The 21,768-nt window shown below is 35.1% G+C and overlaps 5 protein-coding genes across 5 annotated transcripts; 2 read left to right on the top strand and 3 right to left on the bottom strand.

Moving 5' to 3' along the window:
* Positions 1–577: 577 nt before the first annotated feature.
* On the bottom strand, positions 578–4,077 carry LOC105962136 (uncharacterized protein At4g15545). The gene is made up of 9 exons (XM_012986417.2): positions 3,571–4,077; positions 3,382–3,450; positions 2,671–2,724; positions 2,461–2,524; positions 2,248–2,322; positions 1,893–2,150; positions 1,718–1,763; positions 1,542–1,620; positions 578–1,444 (listed from the first exon to the last, which is right to left on the bottom strand). The coding sequence occupies exons 1-9, from the start codon at positions 3,850–3,852 to the stop codon at positions 1,352–1,354; spliced, it is 1,020 nt and encodes a 339-aa protein (XP_012841871.2). The 5' UTR covers positions 3,853–4,077; the 3' UTR covers positions 578–1,351.
* A 332-nt stretch (positions 4,078–4,409) lies between these two features.
* Positions 4,410–7,346, bottom strand: LOC105962138 (Tetratricopeptide repeat (TPR)-like superfamily protein). The gene is given in 4 exon segments (XM_088822170.1): positions 4,410–5,146; positions 5,149–5,209; positions 5,590–5,778; positions 6,919–7,346. Coding segments are annotated over 4 exon segments (810 nt in total). The 5' UTR covers positions 7,105–7,346; the 3' UTR covers positions 4,410–4,772.
* A 2,709-nt stretch (positions 7,347–10,055) lies between these two features.
* On the top strand, positions 10,056–11,809 carry LOC105961886 (alkane hydroxylase MAH1). The gene has a single exon (XM_012986149.2). The coding sequence runs from the start codon at positions 10,103–10,105 to the stop codon at positions 11,624–11,626; it is 1,524 nt and encodes a 507-aa protein (XP_012841603.2). The 5' UTR covers positions 10,056–10,102; the 3' UTR covers positions 11,627–11,809.
* Positions 11,810–14,141: 2,332 nt separating this feature from the next.
* On the top strand, positions 14,142–15,684 carry LOC105961887 (alkane hydroxylase MAH1). Its single transcript, XM_012986150.2, has one exon. It carries the CDS (start codon positions 14,156–14,158, stop codon positions 15,671–15,673), a length of 1,518 nt encoding a protein of 505 aa, XP_012841604.2. The 5' UTR covers positions 14,142–14,155; the 3' UTR covers positions 15,674–15,684.
* A 1,364-nt stretch (positions 15,685–17,048) lies between these two features.
* Positions 17,049–18,528, bottom strand: LOC105961889 (alkane hydroxylase MAH1). Its single transcript, XM_012986151.2, has one exon. The coding sequence runs from the start codon at positions 18,420–18,422 to the stop codon at positions 17,049–17,051; it is 1,374 nt and encodes a 457-aa protein (XP_012841605.2). The 5' UTR covers positions 18,423–18,528.
* Positions 18,529–21,768: the final 3,240 nt, after the last annotated feature.

Below are 21,768 nucleotides of genomic sequence, written 5' to 3'. Positions count from 1 at the left end.
TTGTATGAAGGATTAAATATTTGGCCGTTTATTTATAGGTTAAATTACAAACACCCCGAGGTAAGATCAATTTACAAAAAATCTCTCTTGTTTAGATAATTATATCTACTCCTCAATTATGATTTTTTCTTACACCCCACCCTTATGGTGTCAAATTCAACATAATCATCTAGATTTTGTGGAATGTGCTCTAGTTTGTACTCCTTTTGTATGAAAATATAGTTTCTAATGCACCACAATCTGATATATACAAGCCAAAAAACACATATTATGATCATCTTGCTTCAAAATATAGAGTTTGAATGGGATAAAACAGGTACGAAAGTGATAATATTCCATATAATCTCGAAGATTTCACTAAATTTGATGAGTTGAGGGGTGGTTGTAATTATCCAAAGTCCAAACAAGATGGGGTTTTCGTAATTTGACCATACCTCAGGGGTGATTGTAATTTATCCTTATTTATATTATCAAAATAAATGTTTATACAAAACTATCTATGTCCTCATGCAGTAGTCATCGTGATACACTCTTTGTATACGAGCGCAATGCATACATTATATTAGATTTAAGTACATTTTCTAAAAAAAAAAATTTAAATTTAAATCCACCATGAATAAACACACAACAATAATTTATTTAATTACATATAAAACCAATAAAAAGAAAATGGCTCTAATTACGGCCCGATCCGCACCTACGCACGATCGGGTTTTCGTAATTTGACCTACGCACGATTGGTTAAAGACATAAACGACCCGATTGTGCGTAGGTGCGGGGAGTTTGCTGTTAGAGAATGCAACAAAAGAAATCATACAAATCTGAAATTCGTAACGGTCGAGAAAGCTAAGTTACTAGCGACACGTGGAGCGGTAATATACCGACCGTCTCCTCATTGAAGCCAAAGATTGTAATAATAAAAAATGTTGCCAAGAAATATAAAGCAATGGTGTCTAGGTGGGTCGTTACACATGATCTCGAATACGACTACTTTGAATCAGTCTAGGTGGTTCGTGCATTTCTAGATTTTCTTTTTTTTTGGTGTGTGTGTGTGTGTGTGTGTGTGTGTAGAATGATTCACTAAATAAACAATTGAATCGAAAAAGATTGAAGTATTGCGATTCGTAATCAGGCATGCAAGAGTCGAGATTTTATATTTGCGGGACGAAATATCTTTAAAAGTATTTAGCTGGAGAGGAAGGAACCTGGTAATTTGTTCCACCTGGTTAAGAATGCCCTGCTTAAAGACATAAATAAATCAATAATATATCTCCAAGTGAGGGGGCGAAAATCGACGGACCGCAAAGTTCGATTGTCGTAAAAAAACCGCTTCCAAGTTCCGATATCTCTTCTATTGATTGCTACGATTAAGCAACCCTTGAAATGATATATAGAGATCTTTATTATCCACCCCGAAAATCTCTTCTGATTTTCTCAGTGTTTCCTAAAAGTTCAAAAAAAAATTAAGAGAATGAGAGAAACTATATATGGATGGGAAAAATATTTCTTCGGTAATTTCATGAAGGAATTTATTGAATCACCTCACGGGATTGCTTTTGTGCGTTTAATTCCTTTATGTTGGTTAGAAATGCAGTGAATTGATCGAGCGATAAACGGCTCCTGCATTTGAAAAAGATTGTTCTGTCTGAATATGATCTAAACATCCTTAAAAAAAACGTAACTAACACTTGGAACTAAACATTATTGTCGCACCCACCTGACTTGACGGAAGAACTCCTTCCCATCGATGCGAGGAGAGCGAGCTAAAACAAAAATCAAACAACAAAAGTAAATACACAAATTATGAATTGACTAAATGACCATCTAATAGACCGAAAAAGAGTGATTACTATTAATCGAACGGATTAATATTTTGTAATCTATTATTGGACCTGACAATTGGCGTCCACGAGGAGGAGAGTTTGTGGCCGATGACAACTGGCTTGAAGGGAAACACGAAGAAAATGAACCCGATCCTTCATATTGAGTTCTCGGAGAAGCAGGGGCAGACATTCTCTGAGGAGAACCAGCAGATGTGTACGCCCTATTATGGGGCAGCTCCACACTTGTAATAAGTTTTGGGGTTCCAGTTTGAGTAACTCGGGTTTTTTGATATGGAGTGAATGGAAATCTTTGCACCAGCTTAGGAGCTGTAGAGCAAAAATAAGCAGTAAGAAATCAGCACTAATTTGACAACCTTGGATCTGCACATTTTAAAAAGAAAAAAAACTCGGGTTTTGAAAATACCATCATCGTTTATGATTGTGATGTCAGTTGACCCGTTGTAAGAATAACTTCTTCTGCCTCCATCAGACTCCACTTCTACAAAAATAAATCAATAATTAATAACAGGAAAACATACGAAAATATACAAATTCTGAATTGTAAAAAGCATATAACGTTTGCCGAATATAACCTAGAAATCACTTGGATACATATATCTGCGTAGATTAAGATTACCAGGTTCGGAGTATTTCTTAGGGGTCGATTGGTCGTAAGTCCCGATATCTACAGTTTCTGTTTGCTAGTGAGGTAAAAAAATTGAAGGTTAGTTCATCTTTGGGGCAGAATAATTCATTAGAAAGAAACGATAACAATCTTTCTGTTATGCAAAAAGATGAAAATTTAACAATCAAGAAATTTTGCAAACGTAGGAGGCAGTAACTATACTGGAGAATTTTCATCATTTAACGACTGCATCAGCTGCCTTTTAAATGTCTCCAGCTGTCAAAAAAAAGTAGAAGTTAGATAGATATTCACACAACACACACACACACACACACAACACATGGAAAACTGAAAACCCAAGGTACTAAAGCCATTATCAAACAGAAAGCTGGAGCAATGGAGTCTGACTTGTAGAGTAAGAAAAAAATCAGCAAATTACCCATTACACATCTACTACAATTAGGGGTATTGACTCTTCGTTTCGAAATTCACGAGCAATGATCATATTCAAACGCAACCACTTTTAGTTCAAATTCTAGTAACCAAATTCTATTTTAGAATTAACAGAAATACAGTACTTACACGACAACATGAAATATAACTAAACATAAGTTCCATGAGAAGCATTTTATTTTTATTTCGTATATGGCAACTTGAAATACTCATACGCAGTTGATTTCTATTCTTCATGCTTCCTCAACAATATCATACAAATGCAAGGCTCAACCCAAACCACCTTAAGTTTATGAACTTATCGCCATATCATAACACTCGGAAAAAAATGCAGAATGACTAAGTACAATTACTATTAGTCAGTCAGAATCTGAAAATCGAGACAATCGTATTCACCATAAAAACGAAAAGAAAAGGGTAAAACAAAAAATCCTCAGTATTTCGGCTAGAACAGTAGTAGTTGTAGCCAACTTGTTGTACCTTAGCCAAATCACGATTAAGTTTCTTCACATTCGAATCCAGGGACTCCTTCTCCTTCAATAGCTTCATCTGTATTCAAAATTTATCTTCAGCAACCACACACACACACACACACACACACACACACACACACACACACACACACACAAAAAAAGTATATATAAAAAATCGCTCGATAAATTCAATTACGTTATCCTCGATCGCGATTCTGAACCGCAATTCCGCGTCCTGACACGCGCCCTCGAGGCGGGAGGCCTTGTCCTCGAGCTCCTGAATGAGGCGGTCCTTTTCCCGGAGCTTCTGGCGGAGGCCGACGGCCTCCGCCTCGAGGTTGGTCACGCGCGACGCAATAGCCATGGACGTAATCTTACGCGCCAGATCCAGCTGCTCGTACGGGTCCGTCGGCATCACGGATAGAATCTCGTCGGGCAGATTAAAGCACGGCCCGACATCACCGCCGCCGTACGCCATTGGGGGAAGAGGCGCAAAAAACGAGCCCTAACGCCGGCGAAATTGAACCGAGTAACGCGATATTCCGAGATTGATTGGATGGAGGGTATCTGTTAGTTTTTGTTCGCCTCGTTTTGCTGTAATTAGGAGAAATGGGGGAAAAATGTAAATGGCGAAATGAATACGGATGGTTTGAAATTTGAAGGGTTTCCCTCGGAAACCCGTGAGGTGTGGGCCCCACCCCTGTTGTTGTTGTTGTTGTTGTCTGCCGCCCTTTTCATTTAAACACAAACATAATTATCAGATTATTTATTAAAAAGAAAATATTGAATTAATTAATTATTATCAGATTATTTATTAAAAAGAAATATTGAGTTAGTTAATTAATATTTGTATGATGTGATTTAAATTTGGCCTATTAAATTTAAATTTGGAAGAATATGAGTGTAAATGGGTCGAGTTCGAACTGAGTTCATCTCAAATTGTTAATAAGTTCGTGAACATAAATGTACATTGAAATAAAATGCCACTTGTATTCCTCAATATGATTTTTTCTAGAGAATACTAAATTTATATTTAAATAGGAAAAAATCAAGTCTTAATAGTTTTATCACACTTATATTACATTCAAAACTTTGAGAATTGAGATCTCTAGTATGTAGTTCATATACAACTCAAGTGTGCAGGTAACATTATCATCATACATATAACCTTTCGGAAACTTCTGAAAACGGGCACACATACGAATACGATGACTCACCCGACCCAAACCCACGTCATACGTGTTAGCACAGTCCCATGCATATTCACAATAACCAGAGATTATTGGAACATAATTAACGGGAATTCATACAACATAGCAAACCATTGGCTTTTTCTTCATCGAGTGATAGCTTTTTTACCGCTCAAATCGAGCGATCAATTATATATGTATCTATATATCATTTCACCGCCCTCACACCAACATTCTTGACACGAAACCTGTACTGAGGTCGGGCGCTGCCATCATCGTCGCTGTCATCATCGTCCTCGTCATCGTCTTCGTCACTCGAGTCGTTTTCAACCCGGTCCCACCTGGAGTAGTCTAGATTGGAGTGCCCCTTTGGTTTCGGAATTGTCTTCCACCCTGTGGTCTGCTGATCATCAGTTGTTGTCTTTTGATTGGTCTGATTTTGGGAGGCTGCATTTTCGGTTATTGGAACTATGTTTTGAGATTCACTAGCATCATTTTCTCGACTTTCGAATTCTTCCGCATTGTTATTACTATCTTCTTGTTTTTTCTCGTTTTCTTCCAATTTTGCTTCGTCTGTGTAATGGTTTTCTTCTTCTTCTTCTTCAGACTCTGTTTCTTCTTCGGGTATCGGAGCAAGTGACTTTCCTTGAACAAGCACCAACATTGACCAAAAAGGTTCAAAAGAGTGTAATATTACCAAATGAAAGAAAAAATAATTTTTTTTGGCCATGCTCATAAATATTTCAAATAAGCAACAAATTAAAGTTCAATTAAATAATCTCCCATCCTAGTAAGGAACAACAATATTTAGTAGCCATTCTAAAAGTAAAATACCGACTTGCGATATTATAATGGCTTTGGGGGTCAACATAAACACTTATATTAAAATTCCAGGTCAACCTAGATTTGTTTTTGAAGTCAAGACACTCTTAAGAAGCAAAACAATATGACAATGGCTCCCTTTTTGCACAATAACAATAGAAAGTGAATAGCAGAGCAGAACGAAGGAAAAACGAAGAACCTACCAATTGTGTCTTTAAACGGGTTTGAAGGTTTCTATACACTTCTGATGATGGATTCAAGTCAATGAGGCGGCTGACATCAAAAAGTGCCGAATGATACTCCTTTAGTGTAACCAGAGTTTGAGCCCTCAGCATCAATGCTCCTGTGTGGTCGTAATCGAGCTCTAGCACTGACGTGCATTCTTCCGCCGCCTGTGATAATTGAGGGTATTTTAGGTATACACAAATTACGATTCAAAGCAAAAACTTATGTTGTCAAAAAAACATTTGTCACAAAACACATTTGCATGTGGACCGTAGAACAACATAAGTGGGTAAAAGCATGTATTTGCATTTTGCTGAAGACGGTTCTTATTTGATTGACTGGATGAACCCAACTCCTATCGAGATGCACGTGATTCATATTATACCAACTCTTTTACGAGCATAGCATATACAAAACTTCGTCTAATATTAAAACTAGGAATTACTATTTTTTTTTTAAATAGCAAATACGAGTACTAAAACACACGAACAAATTAGAACTGACATAGAGCAATACGTGTAGTCTAACTCTAACCTGATTTAAACTAAGGATTAACTGTTTCGATTGTAATATTTGTAATCCCATGATTGTACCATTCTCTATTAGCTACAGTAATCCCTAAACCAGAGCCCCACTTTCCGTTTGATTCTATCGATACAAGAAAATAATACTGTGACAAATTTTCCAATATTTTTTGATACAATAATCACATGACATACATCTATATTCCAATAGGGGTGTAACGAATCGAGCCGAGCCGAACGTACGACTGTTCAAGCTATTTGAATTTTTTATCGAGCTTTGAAAGTTGTGTTTGAGATTGATTTAATAAGCAATTGAGTTGAGACCGAACGAGCTTTAATCAAGCTAAACACGAATCGAGCTTGAATAGCTTGATTTTTTCGTACATATTTTATCATATGTTTCTAATCGAGCTCTTCATAGCTTATCAAACGAACGTTAACAAACCGAGTTTTAATCAAGTGAAACACGAATCAAGCTTGATTTTCTAATCGTGCTCTTCATAGCTTCTCAAATGAAACTATATATTCAAGTATGGTTCGTTATGTTAACAAACCGAGTTCAAACGAGCATTTAACTAACAATCTCGAAACAAATATCAAACGGTTAGGTTTAACCTAATGACAACCAATAACATTAAATTCCCAATCTTCTTCTGCTAGCACTCAACAGTCAATGGATAAATCCAGTCACTTCATAATCAGAACAACAGCTATCAAATTCAAACCAAACTTTCAGAAATAAAACACACACACACGCACGCACAAATAAGTATCTTTTGATACCTTACTGAAATCGTGGAGTTTAAGATAACACGCGGCGCGATTGCTGTGGAGGGCAATCCTCTGGGGTTTCGTCTTGGCCATGGAAAGCGCGTCCGTGTAATAATCCAGTGCATCGCGGTACTTTCCTTCCCTGTACATCTGGTGCGCCCTCTCGATTTTGGTCGCCGTCGCCGATCCCGACGCCATCTCCGGCAAACAACAAATCCAACACTAAACAAAAATTTAAATAAATCCGACCTTATCCGCAATAATCAACACAGAAAAACAACGATCAATCTGAATCAGCGCCGAGGAGAAATTAAATTAAATTAATTTCAGCAGAAGCAAGCTGGATAAGAAATCAGAAATTGAATGAGGAGGAGTAATCGAGATGAAGGTTTTTGGGTTTGGGGGCGGGAGAGTAATTTATCGGGGCTCCACATTTGACCCGGATTACTTTCAAATAATTTGATTTTTCGAACAAAATGACAAATATTTGGGCCCAAATAATATTCAAACCCGACCCGGTTTATCAGGCCCAATTGTCGGGTAGGGCCGGCGTTGTTAAGCGAAATAGGGACAACTCTACGTAGAGCCCAGAGAATTGACTTAATTCCACTTTGCACCTTGTAATATTACATTTTCGTACTTTACGTCCTAAAAAAAGAATTAATAGGACTTTACACCATCAGAACACAGAACACAATAATGCACAATGATTATATATTTTTGTCATACTATTTATTTCATATAATTGTTTGATTCAATAATTTTATAAATATGTGTATTGATTGTGTGATATCTTATGCGAATATCCCACACACACACACAAAAAAAAAAATTTGGGGGTGTTGCCCCCGAACCCCCTTGAAATATATCCTAGCCCCCAAACTAAAATTTCTGATTTCGCCCCTGATGGAAGCCATTTAATATTTTTAGTAGTATTTTTTAGGACGCCAAATATCAAATCATTTTTTTTCTACTCATCGTTCCTTTCGAAACGATTTCAAATATTCTCATCAATGTATTGTTTTTTATCACTAAATCATATTTGAAAAAAGAAAAAGAATAAAATTATTTTGTTATCAAGTTATTTGAAAATTAAATTTTCTTATAAAAAAATCTAACAAATATTTTCACCAAAAAATCCACCAACCGAATAATTTAGTAAGATTATGTTACTTTTTATGAAAAAAATGTAATTTTTAAGGAACTGAGTATTATTATTTTTTTCGCACTTTAAACGTTCAAAATTAGGTTGGAGGGCATAAGAAAATAACAATTTAATTTGTTATTTTGCACCTGGAAAAAAAAAAATTAAAAATAAAATTTCCCTCATTAAGTTTTAAGAATATCAATTCACGGTGCATTGCAAATGATTTATTGTGTTTCAAGAATGTAAAATGCTGTTAATTTTTTTAAGGGTGCAAAATACCAAAATATTACATTTTAATGGTGCAAAGTGCAATTAAACCTAAAGTTTTTGAAAAAGATCCAATAAATTGACTATTTTATCTATAGATTTTTTCAGAAGAACTAGAATAGCAAGAATTAATTATCACATTTGAATTCACAAAATAAAAAAAAAAATCTAATTTTATATATAAAAATAGTTGTAAACATAAAAGCTCTACTTTTTTAAACGGTCTATTCTTGGCCTACCCAATTGGATGTTCAATTGAAAGATTAGTGCAAACTATATGCTCCATATTTCTTATTTTCATTATTGGCCAAATTAATGACAACTAGGTGAAGCAAGTTATAGAAATAAAAACGTGAATGAATTTGTAATTTATGTCTGGTTTGGTTACAAGATAAGATTAAATAATCTAACAAAAATCCAAATATTTTATCAGATTCCGAGACATCTGACCCAAAAAGAAAAATAAAAAATAAAATAAAATCACTTTCTAAAAAATCAAATAAGTCATGATAATATAATATTTTTGGGTCAATCCGAAAACATTATTGGGATACCAAACATCAAATAAAGTTCAATTATTTAGTAAATTACGACGACTAATTCCCAACCAAACGAGGCATTATTATAGATCCTATGCCCACAATGAATTTAATGCATATGAATGGTTGAAGAGAAAACAGAGCTTGTGAAACGGATGGAACAGTTGCAATCGAATCGCTGGTTGAAGATGACATCTTTCTGCAAACCGTAGCCATGTTCTTATTAATTTAATTTCCTCACTTTTATAATTATTTTGGAAAACAAATTAAATATAAAAAGAGCCGTGCAAGTTTTGTAGGGAAATTGCTAGATCTATGTTTTTTTAGAGTTTATTACAAGAAAGATTAATGATTATTCGAATTTTTTATTTTTTATTTTTTAATTCTTTTAGGGAAAATTACGATCACCTTCCTCAGGTAAGGTTAAATTATCAAAAAAACTTTCTTGTTTGCCTAAATACAATCACCCCCTCAACTATGTATTTCCTTACACGTTTACCTTTACATTGTCAAATTTACATAGGGGTGTTCATCCGGTTAGTAAATCGAACGAAACTTCGGTACATGCCGATTACCAAACCAGTAATTCGGTTCGATATGCAGTTTAATATATATATTTATGTGGTATCTCAGTATTTAAACTAAAGTTAATCAAAAAAGGTTATGTTTGTTTTTTTCTATCTTTTTTAATCAAAACTTAGAGGAAAGGTGTTGGTAATTATTATTAAAAGATAAGAGATCAATTTGTGCACAAAACAAGTACAAACTAGAGAAATATTCCACACAATCTAGAAAATTGTGTCGAATCTGATACCGTAAGTATTTACGTGTAAAAAAAATCGTAATTACCAAAATATGAGGGTTTTTACGTAATTTGACATTGCCTCAGAGAGTGGCCGTAATTTATCGTATAATTATGTTTATTATACTATTTCAAAGGGGTACATCTAATTGTAATAAAAAATATTATTGTCAATATATATAAGTCGGTAAGGTTACCGAATTAGTATAGAACATCACGTTATGAACGATCAATCCATGCACGTTCATTTGCTTCTTTTTCTCTACGTCTGCATTAAATTCACCATGAGGCTCACAATTAAGTCTCACCTAACTCTTTAGACAAATTTTTGTCTATAAGAAGAGAGTATGGTTGCAAATTAAATAACAAAAACAATAAATTTAAAGAACAAAAAGAAAAAAAAAAAAAAAAAAGATTTCTATAGCTACTTGCTACAACTCAATGGCTATGTATGAGTATTATCTTATTTTCTTGATTCCTCTATGCATAATTTCCCTCATTTTCTTCAAATTCGAAAACCGCGGAAAAGGGTCCACTCCGACGAATTGGCCCGTAGTCGGGATGCTGCCGGGCCTCGTCGGAAACGCTCATCGGATTCACGATTACATCACCGAAATCCTGAGGGAAAACGGGGCGACGTTCGTGTTCAAAGGCCCGTTATTCACCAACATGGACATGGTTTTCACTTGTGATCCCATCAATATAAACCACATTTTCAACAAAAGGTTCTCGAATTATCCGAAGGGCCCCGAATTCCATAAGATATTCGAAATCATGGGGGACGGTATTTTTCGCTCCGATTTCGAAATGTGGGAGCTCCAGAGAAGGCTAACGCTCTCCATCGTAAACCAGGTCGGTTTCTACACTTCAGTGGAGAAAACGACCTGGGAAACGGTGAGAACTGGGCTAGTCCCGGTTCTCGACCATTTCCTCCAGCGAGGAATCGAGATGGAGATGCAGGATATTCTAGAGAGATTTGCGTTTGATAACATTTGTCATCTTTTATTTAATCACAATCCATGCAGTTTATCGACCGATTTCCCTCACGTTCGTTGCGAAAAGGCATTGGGCGACGCGTTGGAGCCACTTCTTCATAGGCATATTTGGCCCGAGTCCATTTGGAGGCTGCAAAATTGGCTGAATATCGGCAACGAGAAGAAGCTCACAGAAGCTTCCAAGGCATTCGACGACTTCTTGCACCGTTGTATAACGTCCATGGAGGATAATGATCAAACGACTAATGACGTTAACATATTCGCCATTTTCAAGAAAGCGTACGAGGAAAATAGCGACAAAATCCGTTTCGCCGGCGATTTGCGACTGTTTCTGAGGGACGGTTTCCTAGGGTTGTTGATCGCAGGAAGAGATAGCTTGAGCACAACCCTAATATGGTTTTTCTGGCTCTTGTCCGAAAACCCGTCTGCCGAAACCAAGATTCTTGAAGAAATCGAGAATGTATTATCGTTATCGTTGCACGATGATTTGAGATTTTTCGATGTGGAAGAGTGCAAGAAGCTAGTGTACCTCCATGCATGTTTTTACGAAACCCTAAGGATATACCCCGCGGTCCCTTTGGAGCTCAAATCTTCGATTCTACCCGATACCCTACCGAATAATATCGAAGTGAAGAAAAATACGAAAATAGTGGTTTCTTTTTACTCGACGGGGAGAATGGAGAGCGTGTGGGGAAAGGATGCCTTGGAGTTCAAGCCGGAAAGATGGATTTCCGATCGAGGAGTTTTGAGGAACGAACCTTCGTTTAAGTTTCCGGCATTTAACGTGGGGCCGAGGAGCTGTCCCGGTAAGGAGATGGCTCTTGTCGAGATGAAGATTGTGGTTGTTGCTATTATGCACCGCTATCGTGTTCGTGTGGTCGAGGGCCATCGGGTTTCGCCGTCGGATTCGGTTTTTCTTAAGACGAAGCATGGATTGAAGGTTAGGTTGTTATCAAGAAAAGATGCATGATACATCATTTCTAGTTATTTATAATTTATTTATAGCTTATTTATAATTTATTTTTTTCCCTTTTTCTCAGTTCATATGTTTTATGCATGAGTGTATAATTGAGCTGTTTGAGCTTGGTTTTCCTTATTGTACTTCCATCTGTTGTATTTCGTTTGTTAGTGTTGTATGTAATATTTTATCTAATGTTGTTATATATATATATATATATATATATATATATATATATATATATATATATATATATATATACACACACACAATTTATCATCAAGATTTAAATGCTCACCGCGGAATGCATGATGGACGGAAGAAATCTTTTATGCAACTCAAGAAATTGACTACGGTTGTTGACAAGTCATTCTCAGAAATCTAATTATGTGGATAATTAATTAATTGTACCTTCGTGTCGAATGTTTAAAAATGTGCAAAAACAAAAAGTTAAAAATTATTAGATCGAATTAAGCAAAGAAAAACTTATTCGATTAAGCAAACAAATTAGTCGACTATATCGGTCGACTGGGGCGGACCCAAGGTATGTCTTGAGGGGGCCCCGGAAAAAAAAAAAATTCTACCTGTTTTTTTCTTTTTCTTTTTCTTTTTTTTTTTTTTTTTTTTTTAATATTTTGTGTTATTTATCTATTACTTTATATACTTTAGCCTCCAAAAGTTAAAATTTTATACCATTTTAGTCCAAAAAAAATTCTAGCCCCCCCCCCCCCCCCCCCCCCCAAATTCTCTGGGTCTGCCACTGTCAGTCGACCATTCCTAAAGTAGGGTTTACGTTTACCGTTCTTGGAGCGGACGAGTTTACATTAAATGAAAATTTGGCCAACATAAACAAACACTAATTGAACTAATTAATGAAATAAAAATGATTGCCCCTAGATATTGTATTGCAAAAAGGTTTTATTGTCTAACTCCTCAATTAATTAGTAAGATACAAACATATGCATGTGTTCATCCATCGGTCTATAGTTTCGACGTCGAAATCTCACTTATACACCGTTTAATTAGAGAGAAAAAAAAATCGAAATTTTATGCACGGAGTGAGGAATGAATTAAAACAAGTTTTTATTCTAAGCAAAAACAAAAAAGAAAAAGGGAAATTAAAAGCAATATATTTTTCTTCCGTCGGGCCAAATATTTATTGCGTTCGCCCACATGTCTTCATTTAAGTAGTGGAATCCGTTTTTCGGCGATCGGTCCGATTTGAAATGTTTTCTCCCGTACTTATCTAGTTATGTCGGAAGATTTTTCACGATACCCAAACCTAATCATGGTCGAACGATACAATTGAGCCCTAATCACGGCACCTAAGAGTATGTATATATTCATAAATGTTAACACACATGCATGGTACGTACAATGTATCTATCGTGCATGCGGACCCATGCATGCATGTGCCATGCACGAAAAAGGGTAGAATAGTAAAACTACACATGTTACATTAGAATTGATACAGTGAGAGCTTGACCTAATCGCCATAAATTTTATCTTCAAATTTCAAACATTAATAATGAATTATAGGAATACGTTTCATTCAAAAGAGAGGCAAAGCTGGTAAGAGAATTAATGGATATATGCAAAAGATTATTACAGTACAGTGTATGTATAGTTAACGTACACATAACAAATTAGTTTCAATTATCATTACAAGGAAAATTGGCTCAAACTCCCTCATATGTATTTTATATATCTAACAGTCCTTTCGAATATTTTGAATTTGCTAAAACTCCCACCTAGAGTAGTTTAGTTAGACAACTAATTAAATCAAATATAGAGCGAGTTTAAACTTAAAACAGACAATTTATTTGGAGAGTTTAAACCGAAAATAGACTGAAAATGGAGAAATTTTACTGAAAATAACTTTATTTTCGACGATTTTGTGGTGGCGGTCGGCTACGTGAGACTAGCAGAGAGAGACATAATAGTGGAAGAAATACCATTTTTTATGGTTTTGCGAACGAATGAGAGTTGAAGGATAATAATATATTTTCAGTCTAATTAAACATCTATTTTTTATATAGCTCTCTACTAAGCTGCTCGAGAGACTTTTAGTAAAATGTGAAAATACGACTGTTCTGAACTATAGGGGTATTAGTGTCCGGGTATTAGTATCCAGAGGTGTTAGCAAATTGCCCCATATCGTTGTATATTTATAGTTTGATGGCAACTTCGTCTTAGGCCAAATAGGCGCACTAATTATTTTTTGCTAAATTTCCATCTCTTATTATATTGAGCTTTCATCTTCCGAGTTCGATTTGTCGAGCTGAAGTCGAGTATGTCGAACTCGAGCTTATTTTTGTTTAATTTTTATATATTGCGATTACTATAATTAAACAGTACTCGCTTAATTAGTCGTCGCATCAAGTTAAGTAATCAAACGCAAACAATAAATGCTTACCTTACAACATTAATTAATTAAAATAATAATAATAATAATAATTAAAACAATAATTTTTATTTTTTGCAATAAATACCTTCAAAAAACACATAATTAACAAGAAACATTGCAATCACTCAACTATCATGGCCATCTTCCAATTATACCCTCATCACATAATCATATTACTAATAATTATCCTCTTCAAACTTATTATTACAACCTCGAAAAAAACAACCGCCACTTCTCAGCCAACAAACTGGCCTCTGATCGGAATGCTGCCGACGATTGTCCGAAACCTGCACCGGGCCCACGACAAACTCACCGAAGTTTTGAACGAATGCGGGTCGACTTTTTTGCTTAGAGGCCCCTGGTTTTTCGACACTGATATTCTCTTCACAAGCGATCCCGCAAACATCCAGCACATTTTCAGCAAAAGATTCTCAAACTATCCGAAGGGTTCCGATTTTCGAAAGAAATTCGAAATCTTGGGCGACGGTGTTTTCAGCTCCGATTTTGAGATGTGGGAGCTTCAACGAAGAACAATTCTTTCTTTAATCAGCCATGCAAATTTCCACACTTCTTTGGAGAGGAATGTTTGGGAGAAAATCGAGACCGGTTTGATTCCGGTTCTTGATTATTTTTCCGGACAAGGAATCGTCGTCGATTTGCAGGAGATTTTTCAGAGGTTTGCTTTCGATAATATTTGCCAGCTGGTGTTGGAGTATGATCCGGGGAGTTTATCCGCTGCTTTGCCCTACATTCCTTGCGAGAAGGCGTTTAGTATCGCGCTCCAGCCGTTGATGTACAGACACGTGTTGCCTGAGATAATCTGGAAGATGCAAAAGTGGCTGAATATCGGAAACGAGAAGAAGCTGTCGGAATCTTGGAAGGCGTTCGACGATTTTATATACCCGATTATTTCGTCGAAGGAGAAAAATAATCTCGACGTGTTTACGGCTTTCAGAAATGCGTACGAGAATAATATTAATAATAACAACGTTAATTTTTCGGGGGATTTAAGGCAGTTCTTGAGGGATTCTTTATTAGGGTTACTGTTTGCAGGTAGAGATACAACAAGCACGTGCCTCACGTGGCTTTTCTACCTAATAGCTACAAACCCTTTATCGGAATCCAAGATTCTAGACGAGATCGAACGAGAATTAATTCCCGTGAAAAACGAGTGGAGATTCTTTAATATTGAAGAATCGAAGAAGCTTGTATATCTGCATGCATGTTTATGCGAATCTCTCCGATTATTCCCTCCTTTGGCTTTGGAGTACAAATCTCCGATCGAATCGGATATTCTCCCGAGCGGTCATTTTGTTAGTCGGAACTCGAAAGTGGTGATTTCTTTCTATACGGTGGGGAGGAGTGAGAGTGTGTGGGGGGGAGATTGCCTGGAGTTTAAGCCGGAGAGATGGATCACGCCACATGGCGGAATCAAACACGAGCCTTCTTACAAGTTTCCGGCATTTAATGTGGGGCCCAGAACTTGTCTGGGTAAAGAGATGTCTTTTATTCAGATGAAAATGGTCGCGGCGACTATTGTGTACCGTTATAGGGTTCGTCTTGTGGACGGTCATTCGGTTGTTCCGCGTGATTCGCTCATGCTTCATGCGAAAAACGGGCTTATGGTGAGATTGTCTGACAGAAATGTCTGATTCTAATCCGATCCGATCCGATATATTATTCTCGTTGATTAAATATGTTGGTCTTGAGATTAAATTGTATATTTATTATTATTTAAGAATGAATTTATAATACTTGATTTTCTCAATTAAAGTTATGAAGGCATAAGAAATTACCTATGTTAGGTAGAGTTTCTATTTGCATAGTAAATTCTATGCTACACCCGATTATTAACATCGGGTGATTATTAACTGTAGATATACATATAATTACACAAACATCGTAGTTATGTGTATGTATCCTTAGTGAGTTGTTATTTAACCGTACTCAACACCTTAAGTAGTTGAGGTAGAAGGAGTTGGGAGAGCAAAGTAGATCACTGCTCACGTGCTAGATGGTTCTGAGATACCTGCGAACAGAGAACACGTGAACTAGGTCGGGGTTGATCCGACGAAAACCTCTCCGACGCTCAAGTCAGACGTGCGGATAGTAGAAATAGTTGAGATGATATGAATTGTACAATTGTCTAGATTATAGGGCGTACCTTTAATAAATGAATTAAATTCATATTTATACCTTGTCTCTTGGGCCCAAACATTATTTGAAGGTGATTGGACTTTCGTAATAAAAATCTTTTAAATCGGGCTGGTGGCCCAGTGAATAGAAAATTTTAAGCTTATTGGATTGGCCCAATTAATCATATCAATTAAGAACTAGAATCGGATTATAAATCAGAATTTTCGGTAATTGTATATATCATTCCGATTATGTTCCAAATAAACTCAAAAAAAATGAAAATCGAAATGAAAAATATGGTTTAAATTCGGATATTATCGGATCGATATAGACGGAATTCGGAAAATCCATTCCATTTCTACCCCTAATCAAGGACTATCAAAGATGTATAAATTAAATTATTTTGACTTTTTTTTTATACCAGAAAAAGCATCAAGTGCCAGCTCACGTTCTTGATATTAATTGTTATCCATGTTTCATCATAAATAAGGTTGCCAAACTTCAATTACTTAGTTCCGAATAATTTAATTTCAGTTTGCTAAATATTGATTAGTATGACAAACACATGTATAGAGAAATTTATACATATAAACTTATAAAATATAAAATTAATTATTATCTCATTGCACTTACAGTTAAACCTCTATAAATTAATACAGTCGGCAGTAGGGAAATTTTATTAATTTAGCGAATTATTAAACTATAGAGTTAATAATTTAACACGTTTTCACCAAGTCGAGACCGAGAGAAACTATTATTTAATCGAGGTTATTAGTTTAACGAGTATTAATTTATTGAGGTTCTACTGTAGTTTCTTCACTATAAAATTATTTATATATATAATATAACGTAACGGATCGAATCGGATTGGACCGGATCAGAATCAGAGAATCAGACATTTCTATCAGACAATTTTACCTTAAGCCCGTTTTTCGCATGAAGCATGATCGAATCACGAGGAACGACCGAATGGCCCTCCACAAGACGAACCCTATAACGGTACACGATAGTCGCCGCCACCATTTTCATTTGAATAAAAGACATCTCTTTACCCAAACAAGTTCTGGGCCCCACATTAAACGCGGGAAACTTGTAAGAAGGCTCGTGCTTGATTCCGCCACGTGGCGTAATCCACCTCTCCGGCTTGAACTCCAAGCAATCTTTCCCCCACACACTCTCACTTCTCCCCGCCGTATAGAAAGAAATCACCACTTTCGAGTTCCGACTAACAAAATGACCGCTCGGGAGAATATCCGATTCGATCGGAGATTTGTACTCCAAAGCCAACGGAGGGAATAATCGGAGAGATTCGCATAAACATGCATGCAGATATATAAGCTTCTTCGATTCTTCAATATTAAAGAATCTCCGCTCGTTTTTTACATGAATTAATTCTCGTTCGATCTCTTCTAGAATCTTGGATTCTGCAAAAGGGTTTGTAGCTATTAGGTAGAATAGCCACGTGAGGCACGTGCTTGTTGTATCTCTACCTGCAAATAGTAACCCTAATAAAGAATCCCTCAAGAACTTCCTTAAATTCCCCGAAAAATTAACGTTGTTATTATTATTATTATTATTATTCTCGTACGCGTTTTCGAAAGCTGTAAGCACGTCGAGACAATTATTTTTCTCCTTCGAAGAAATAATCGGGTATAAAAAGTCGTCGAACGCCTTCCAAGATTCCGACAGCTTCTTCTCGTTTCCGATATTCAGCCACTTTTGGAGCTTCCAGATTCTCTCAGGCAACACGTGTCGGTACATCAACGGCTGGAGCGCAACGCTGAACGCCTTCTCACAAGGAATGTAGGGCAAAGCAGCGGATAAACTCCCCGGATCATGCTCCAACACCAGCTGGCAAATATTATCGAAAGCAAACCTCTGAAAAATCTCCTGCAAATCGACGACAATTCCCTGTCCGGAAAAATAATCGAGAACTGGAATCAAACCGGTTTCGATTTTCTCCCAAACATTCCTCTCCAAAGAAGTGTGGAAATTTGCATAGCTAATTAAAGAAAGAATCGTTCTTCGTTGAAGCTCCCACATCTCGAAATCGGAGCTGAAAATACCGTCGCCCAAGATTTCGAATTTCTTCCGAAATTCGGAACCCTTTGGATAGTTTGAGAATCTTTTGCTGAAAATGTGTTGGATATTTGCGGGATCGCTCGTGAAGAGAATTTCGATTCTGAAAAACCAGGGACCTCTAAGCAAATAAGTTCCGCCGCGTTCGTTCAACACTTGCGTGATTTTTTCGTGTGCACGGTGCATGTTTCGGAAAACTTTCGCCAGAGGCGAGTTTCTTATAATTCTTTTGAAATAAAAAATTAAAAATATTGTGCAGAGTGTAATGAATATTATGTGAGAGTATTGGAAGATAGCCATTGATATATAATTTCAAGTTTTTGCAATTTTGTTTTTGCAGTGTCTTTTCCTACATATATAATGGAAGAAGTGTACTCGATTAGAATAAAGGTTTAGGGTTCGAATTCTGCGTTTCCCGATTTATAACGGGATTTCAATTTCTTTCAAAGAATTGAAAAAAAAAATGAGAAAAAGGGGGGAAATTTAATTTTGTGTACAAATTTATTAATTTTATTTGGGTCCTATTGGTGTGATTGACATTTCAATATGAAATGATTGTACGAATAAATTGTACAATGATATATATATTTTTTTTTTTTTGAAATTAAATTGTACAATGATATATATAATGCCGTGCATGAACTTATTATGTCGATAATTTTGAAAAAATAAAAAATAATAATAATATGTTGGGAAAGTGGTGATTATTGTGATAAATAACTCGATCACCGGATTTTAATTTGGAGAGAATTCATTCCATGTGGCATTGAATGTAAATCAAAGACTTTATCGAATTAATTAATTAATTAAAGAATTAGCATGGCTTGCCATTTTAATATTTAATATATGAGCAGCGCAATAAATAGTGAGAGGTGAAAAATTACTTTGGTAATGTACCCATGCATGGCACGTGCATATATCGTGTCGTACAGGCTGGGGGTGTTCAATTGAGCCCAGTGATAAGCCCTGGGTTCTCACTCTCCTACTCCTCAGGTGTATTTCACGTATCTTCCTTCTTTTTTTTTTTTTTTTTTTTTCTCTTTCTTCTTCTCATTCCACGTTAGTATTTCTTTTTTTTTTTTTTTTTTCTATTGTTTCTTTGTATATTTTCTTTATTTATTTTAATTTATTTTCATTCTTTCTTTTTTTTTCCTTTTTTTTTCTTTCTTTTCTCTTTATTTATTTTCATTTTATTATTAATTTATTTTATTATACTTTAGTTTTCTCGTTTTTTTTTCTCTAATTCGATCTTTTTAATTTAAAATAGTAATTTTATTGTAAATATTCAATAATGTAATAAAAAAAATTGGCCAAAAAAATAAGAAAATAAATATTATTATTATTATTATTATTATTATTATTATTATTATTATTATTATTATTATTATTATTATTATTATTATTATTATTATTATTATTATTATTATTATTATTATTATTATTATTATATGGTGAGAGTGGTGTTGGAAAAAATTGGAAGAAAGAGATCGGTCGGCTGGACGAAAAATGGGTTGGGGTCGGGGTCGGGGGAGGGGGAGGGGGAGCCCCGGGGGAGCCGCCCCCGATCGACAGGAGATGCCCTTAGTGTAAGTTGGTTTTCATCTTTGCATGAATTTTAAGAAACTCAATAAATATGTCTTGATTTCATGAGGAAAAAAATCATAGGAAAGAGTAAAATAATACTTTTTAATGATTTATAAACGAGTGTTAATGTGTATAGTTGAATTAATAAGGTTAAAATATGAAAATATGCATTTAATGCAGGACTAATTTTTTTTTTTAAATTAAAATGACAGATAATGTGGAACAAAAATATTAAAAAAAAAAAAAAAGATATCATTATTATGGAACAAAGGGGGTAAGATATAATTAATTAATGATTATAACAATTGTAACTTTTGGGGAAAAAATGAATTTTTGAAAGGCTGCGGCTATATGCAATACTCATTCCACTTGTGCAAGACCAAATTAAAGAAAGATTCCAAAAGATTCTATTTTATTAAGATGGAATGACAAGTATGCCCATAAATTAAATTGGCTTTTTTTTCTCATGTAAGACCAAATACAAATAATGAGAAAAAAACAAAAATCGATACCAAGGTGTCGAAAAACTATGCTACAAATCGACACTTAAGCGTCGAATTTCATAGGTAAAAATCGACATTGACATGTTGAATTTATAGCACAAATTCAAATGTCGAATTTTATACCTCAGAATCGACATCTAAATGTCGAATTTTATACCTCAAAATCGACATCTAAATGTCGATTTTTACCTGTAAAATTCGACCTGTATTACATGTCGAATTCGTTTGCGCGGGATTTTTTTGGAAAATCTATATTCTAGCTAAAAAACCCATAAATGCATACATTCTTGGGTTCTTCCATCGTAGAATCTTCTATTTTGACGTCTTCTGACTCCATACTTGCCATCTTTGTAAGATTTGTTGAGTTTTGATGATTTTGAATTTCTAGGTTTTGTGGGTTAATGGAGGAGGAAGGAGAAAGGTCTTGTGGGTTTTGGAAGATGGAGAAGATAAGAGTTGGTCTTGTGGTTTTGTGGTCTTGTGATAGGGTTTTTTGTGTTTTTGAATTTTTGGTCTTTCATATTTGGAATTTTTTATTTTTTTAATAAATAAGGGTATTATAGTATTTATACATTGAAAATTTTAATTTGGTCTTGCACAAGTGAAATTAGTCTTGCATATCGCCGCAGCCTTTTTGAAATTCAAATCGGATCGTAAATTAAAATCTTATATATTTCTAATTTCGCTAACAAAAACAATCAGAAAATCGGAATTAGAAACTTTTTGAATTCAGAACGAAAAATATTATTATAAAATTGACAATATTAAAAAAAAAATATGTTTCAATTTACAACCTTATGTTCAAAGCAATCTGGCTTCCAAAAATGAGAAATTAGATTTCAAAATAATTATGGGTAAATTACAACTATCCATGATATCAAATTACGAAAACTCCCTCCTGTTTGGATAATTACAACCACCTTTGAAGTATGGTCAAATTACAAAAACTCCCTCATGTTTAGATAATTACAACCACCCCTCAACTATAAATCTTCTTACACGTCCACACTTGTGGTTTCAAATTTAGAAGAATCTTCGAGATTATATGTAATATTATCACTTTTGTACCCGCTTTATCCCATTCAAACTCCATATTTTGAAGCAAGATGATCAAATATGTGTTTTTTGGCTTGTTATATATCAGATTTTGGTGCATTAGAAACTGTATTTTTACACAAAATGAGTACAAACTAGAGCACATTCCACAAAATCTAGATGACTATGTTGAATTTTACACCATAAGGGTGGAAATGTAAGAAAAAAACATAGTTGAGGGGGTAAGTGTAATTATCCAAACAAAAGAGTTTTTTTTTGTAAATTGACCATATCTTAGGGGTGTTTGTTAATTTACCCAATAATTATAGATCCCATTGAGTCACTTAAACCCCAAATTCGACCGTTGGAAATTAATTTTAAATTTAAATTAAAAGCCGACCGTTGGAATA

Source organism: Erythranthe guttata, chromosome 8 (assembly GCF_056151865.1).
Source record: "Erythranthe guttata isolate IM_541 chromosome 8, IM_541, whole genome shotgun sequence".
NCBI classification, from domain to species: Eukaryota; Viridiplantae; Streptophyta; class Magnoliopsida; order Lamiales; family Phrymaceae; genus Erythranthe; species Erythranthe guttata.
The sequence above is the reverse complement of the archived record's forward strand: the minus strand, read 5'-3'. Positions and strand labels throughout refer to the sequence as shown.

Excerpts from the sequence above, each read along its gene's own strand:
- LOC105962136 (XM_012986417.2), bottom strand. The coding sequence starts at position 3,852 with ATGGCGTACGGCGGCGGTGATGTCGGGCCGTGCTTTAATCTGCCCGAC. Across the intron at positions 2,725-3,381 it reads TTAATCGTGATTTGGCTAAG|CTGGAGACATTTAAAAGGCA; the intron begins GTACAACAAGTT and ends TTTTTTTGACAG. Across the intron at positions 1,621-1,717 it reads GAGTTCTTCCGTCAAGTCAG|GAGCCGTTTATCGCTCGATC; the intron begins GTGGGTGCGACA and ends TTTCAAATGCAG.
- LOC105961886 (XM_012986149.2), top strand. The coding sequence starts at position 10,103 with ATGGCTATGTATGAGTATTATCTTATTTTCTTGATTCCTCTATGCATA.
- LOC105961887 (XM_012986150.2), top strand. The coding sequence starts at position 14,156 with ATGGCCATCTTCCAATTATACCCTCATCACATAATCATATTACTAATA.
- LOC105961889 (XM_012986151.2), bottom strand. The coding sequence starts at position 18,422 with ATGCACCGTGCACACGAAAAAATCACGCAAGTGTTGAACGAACGCGGC.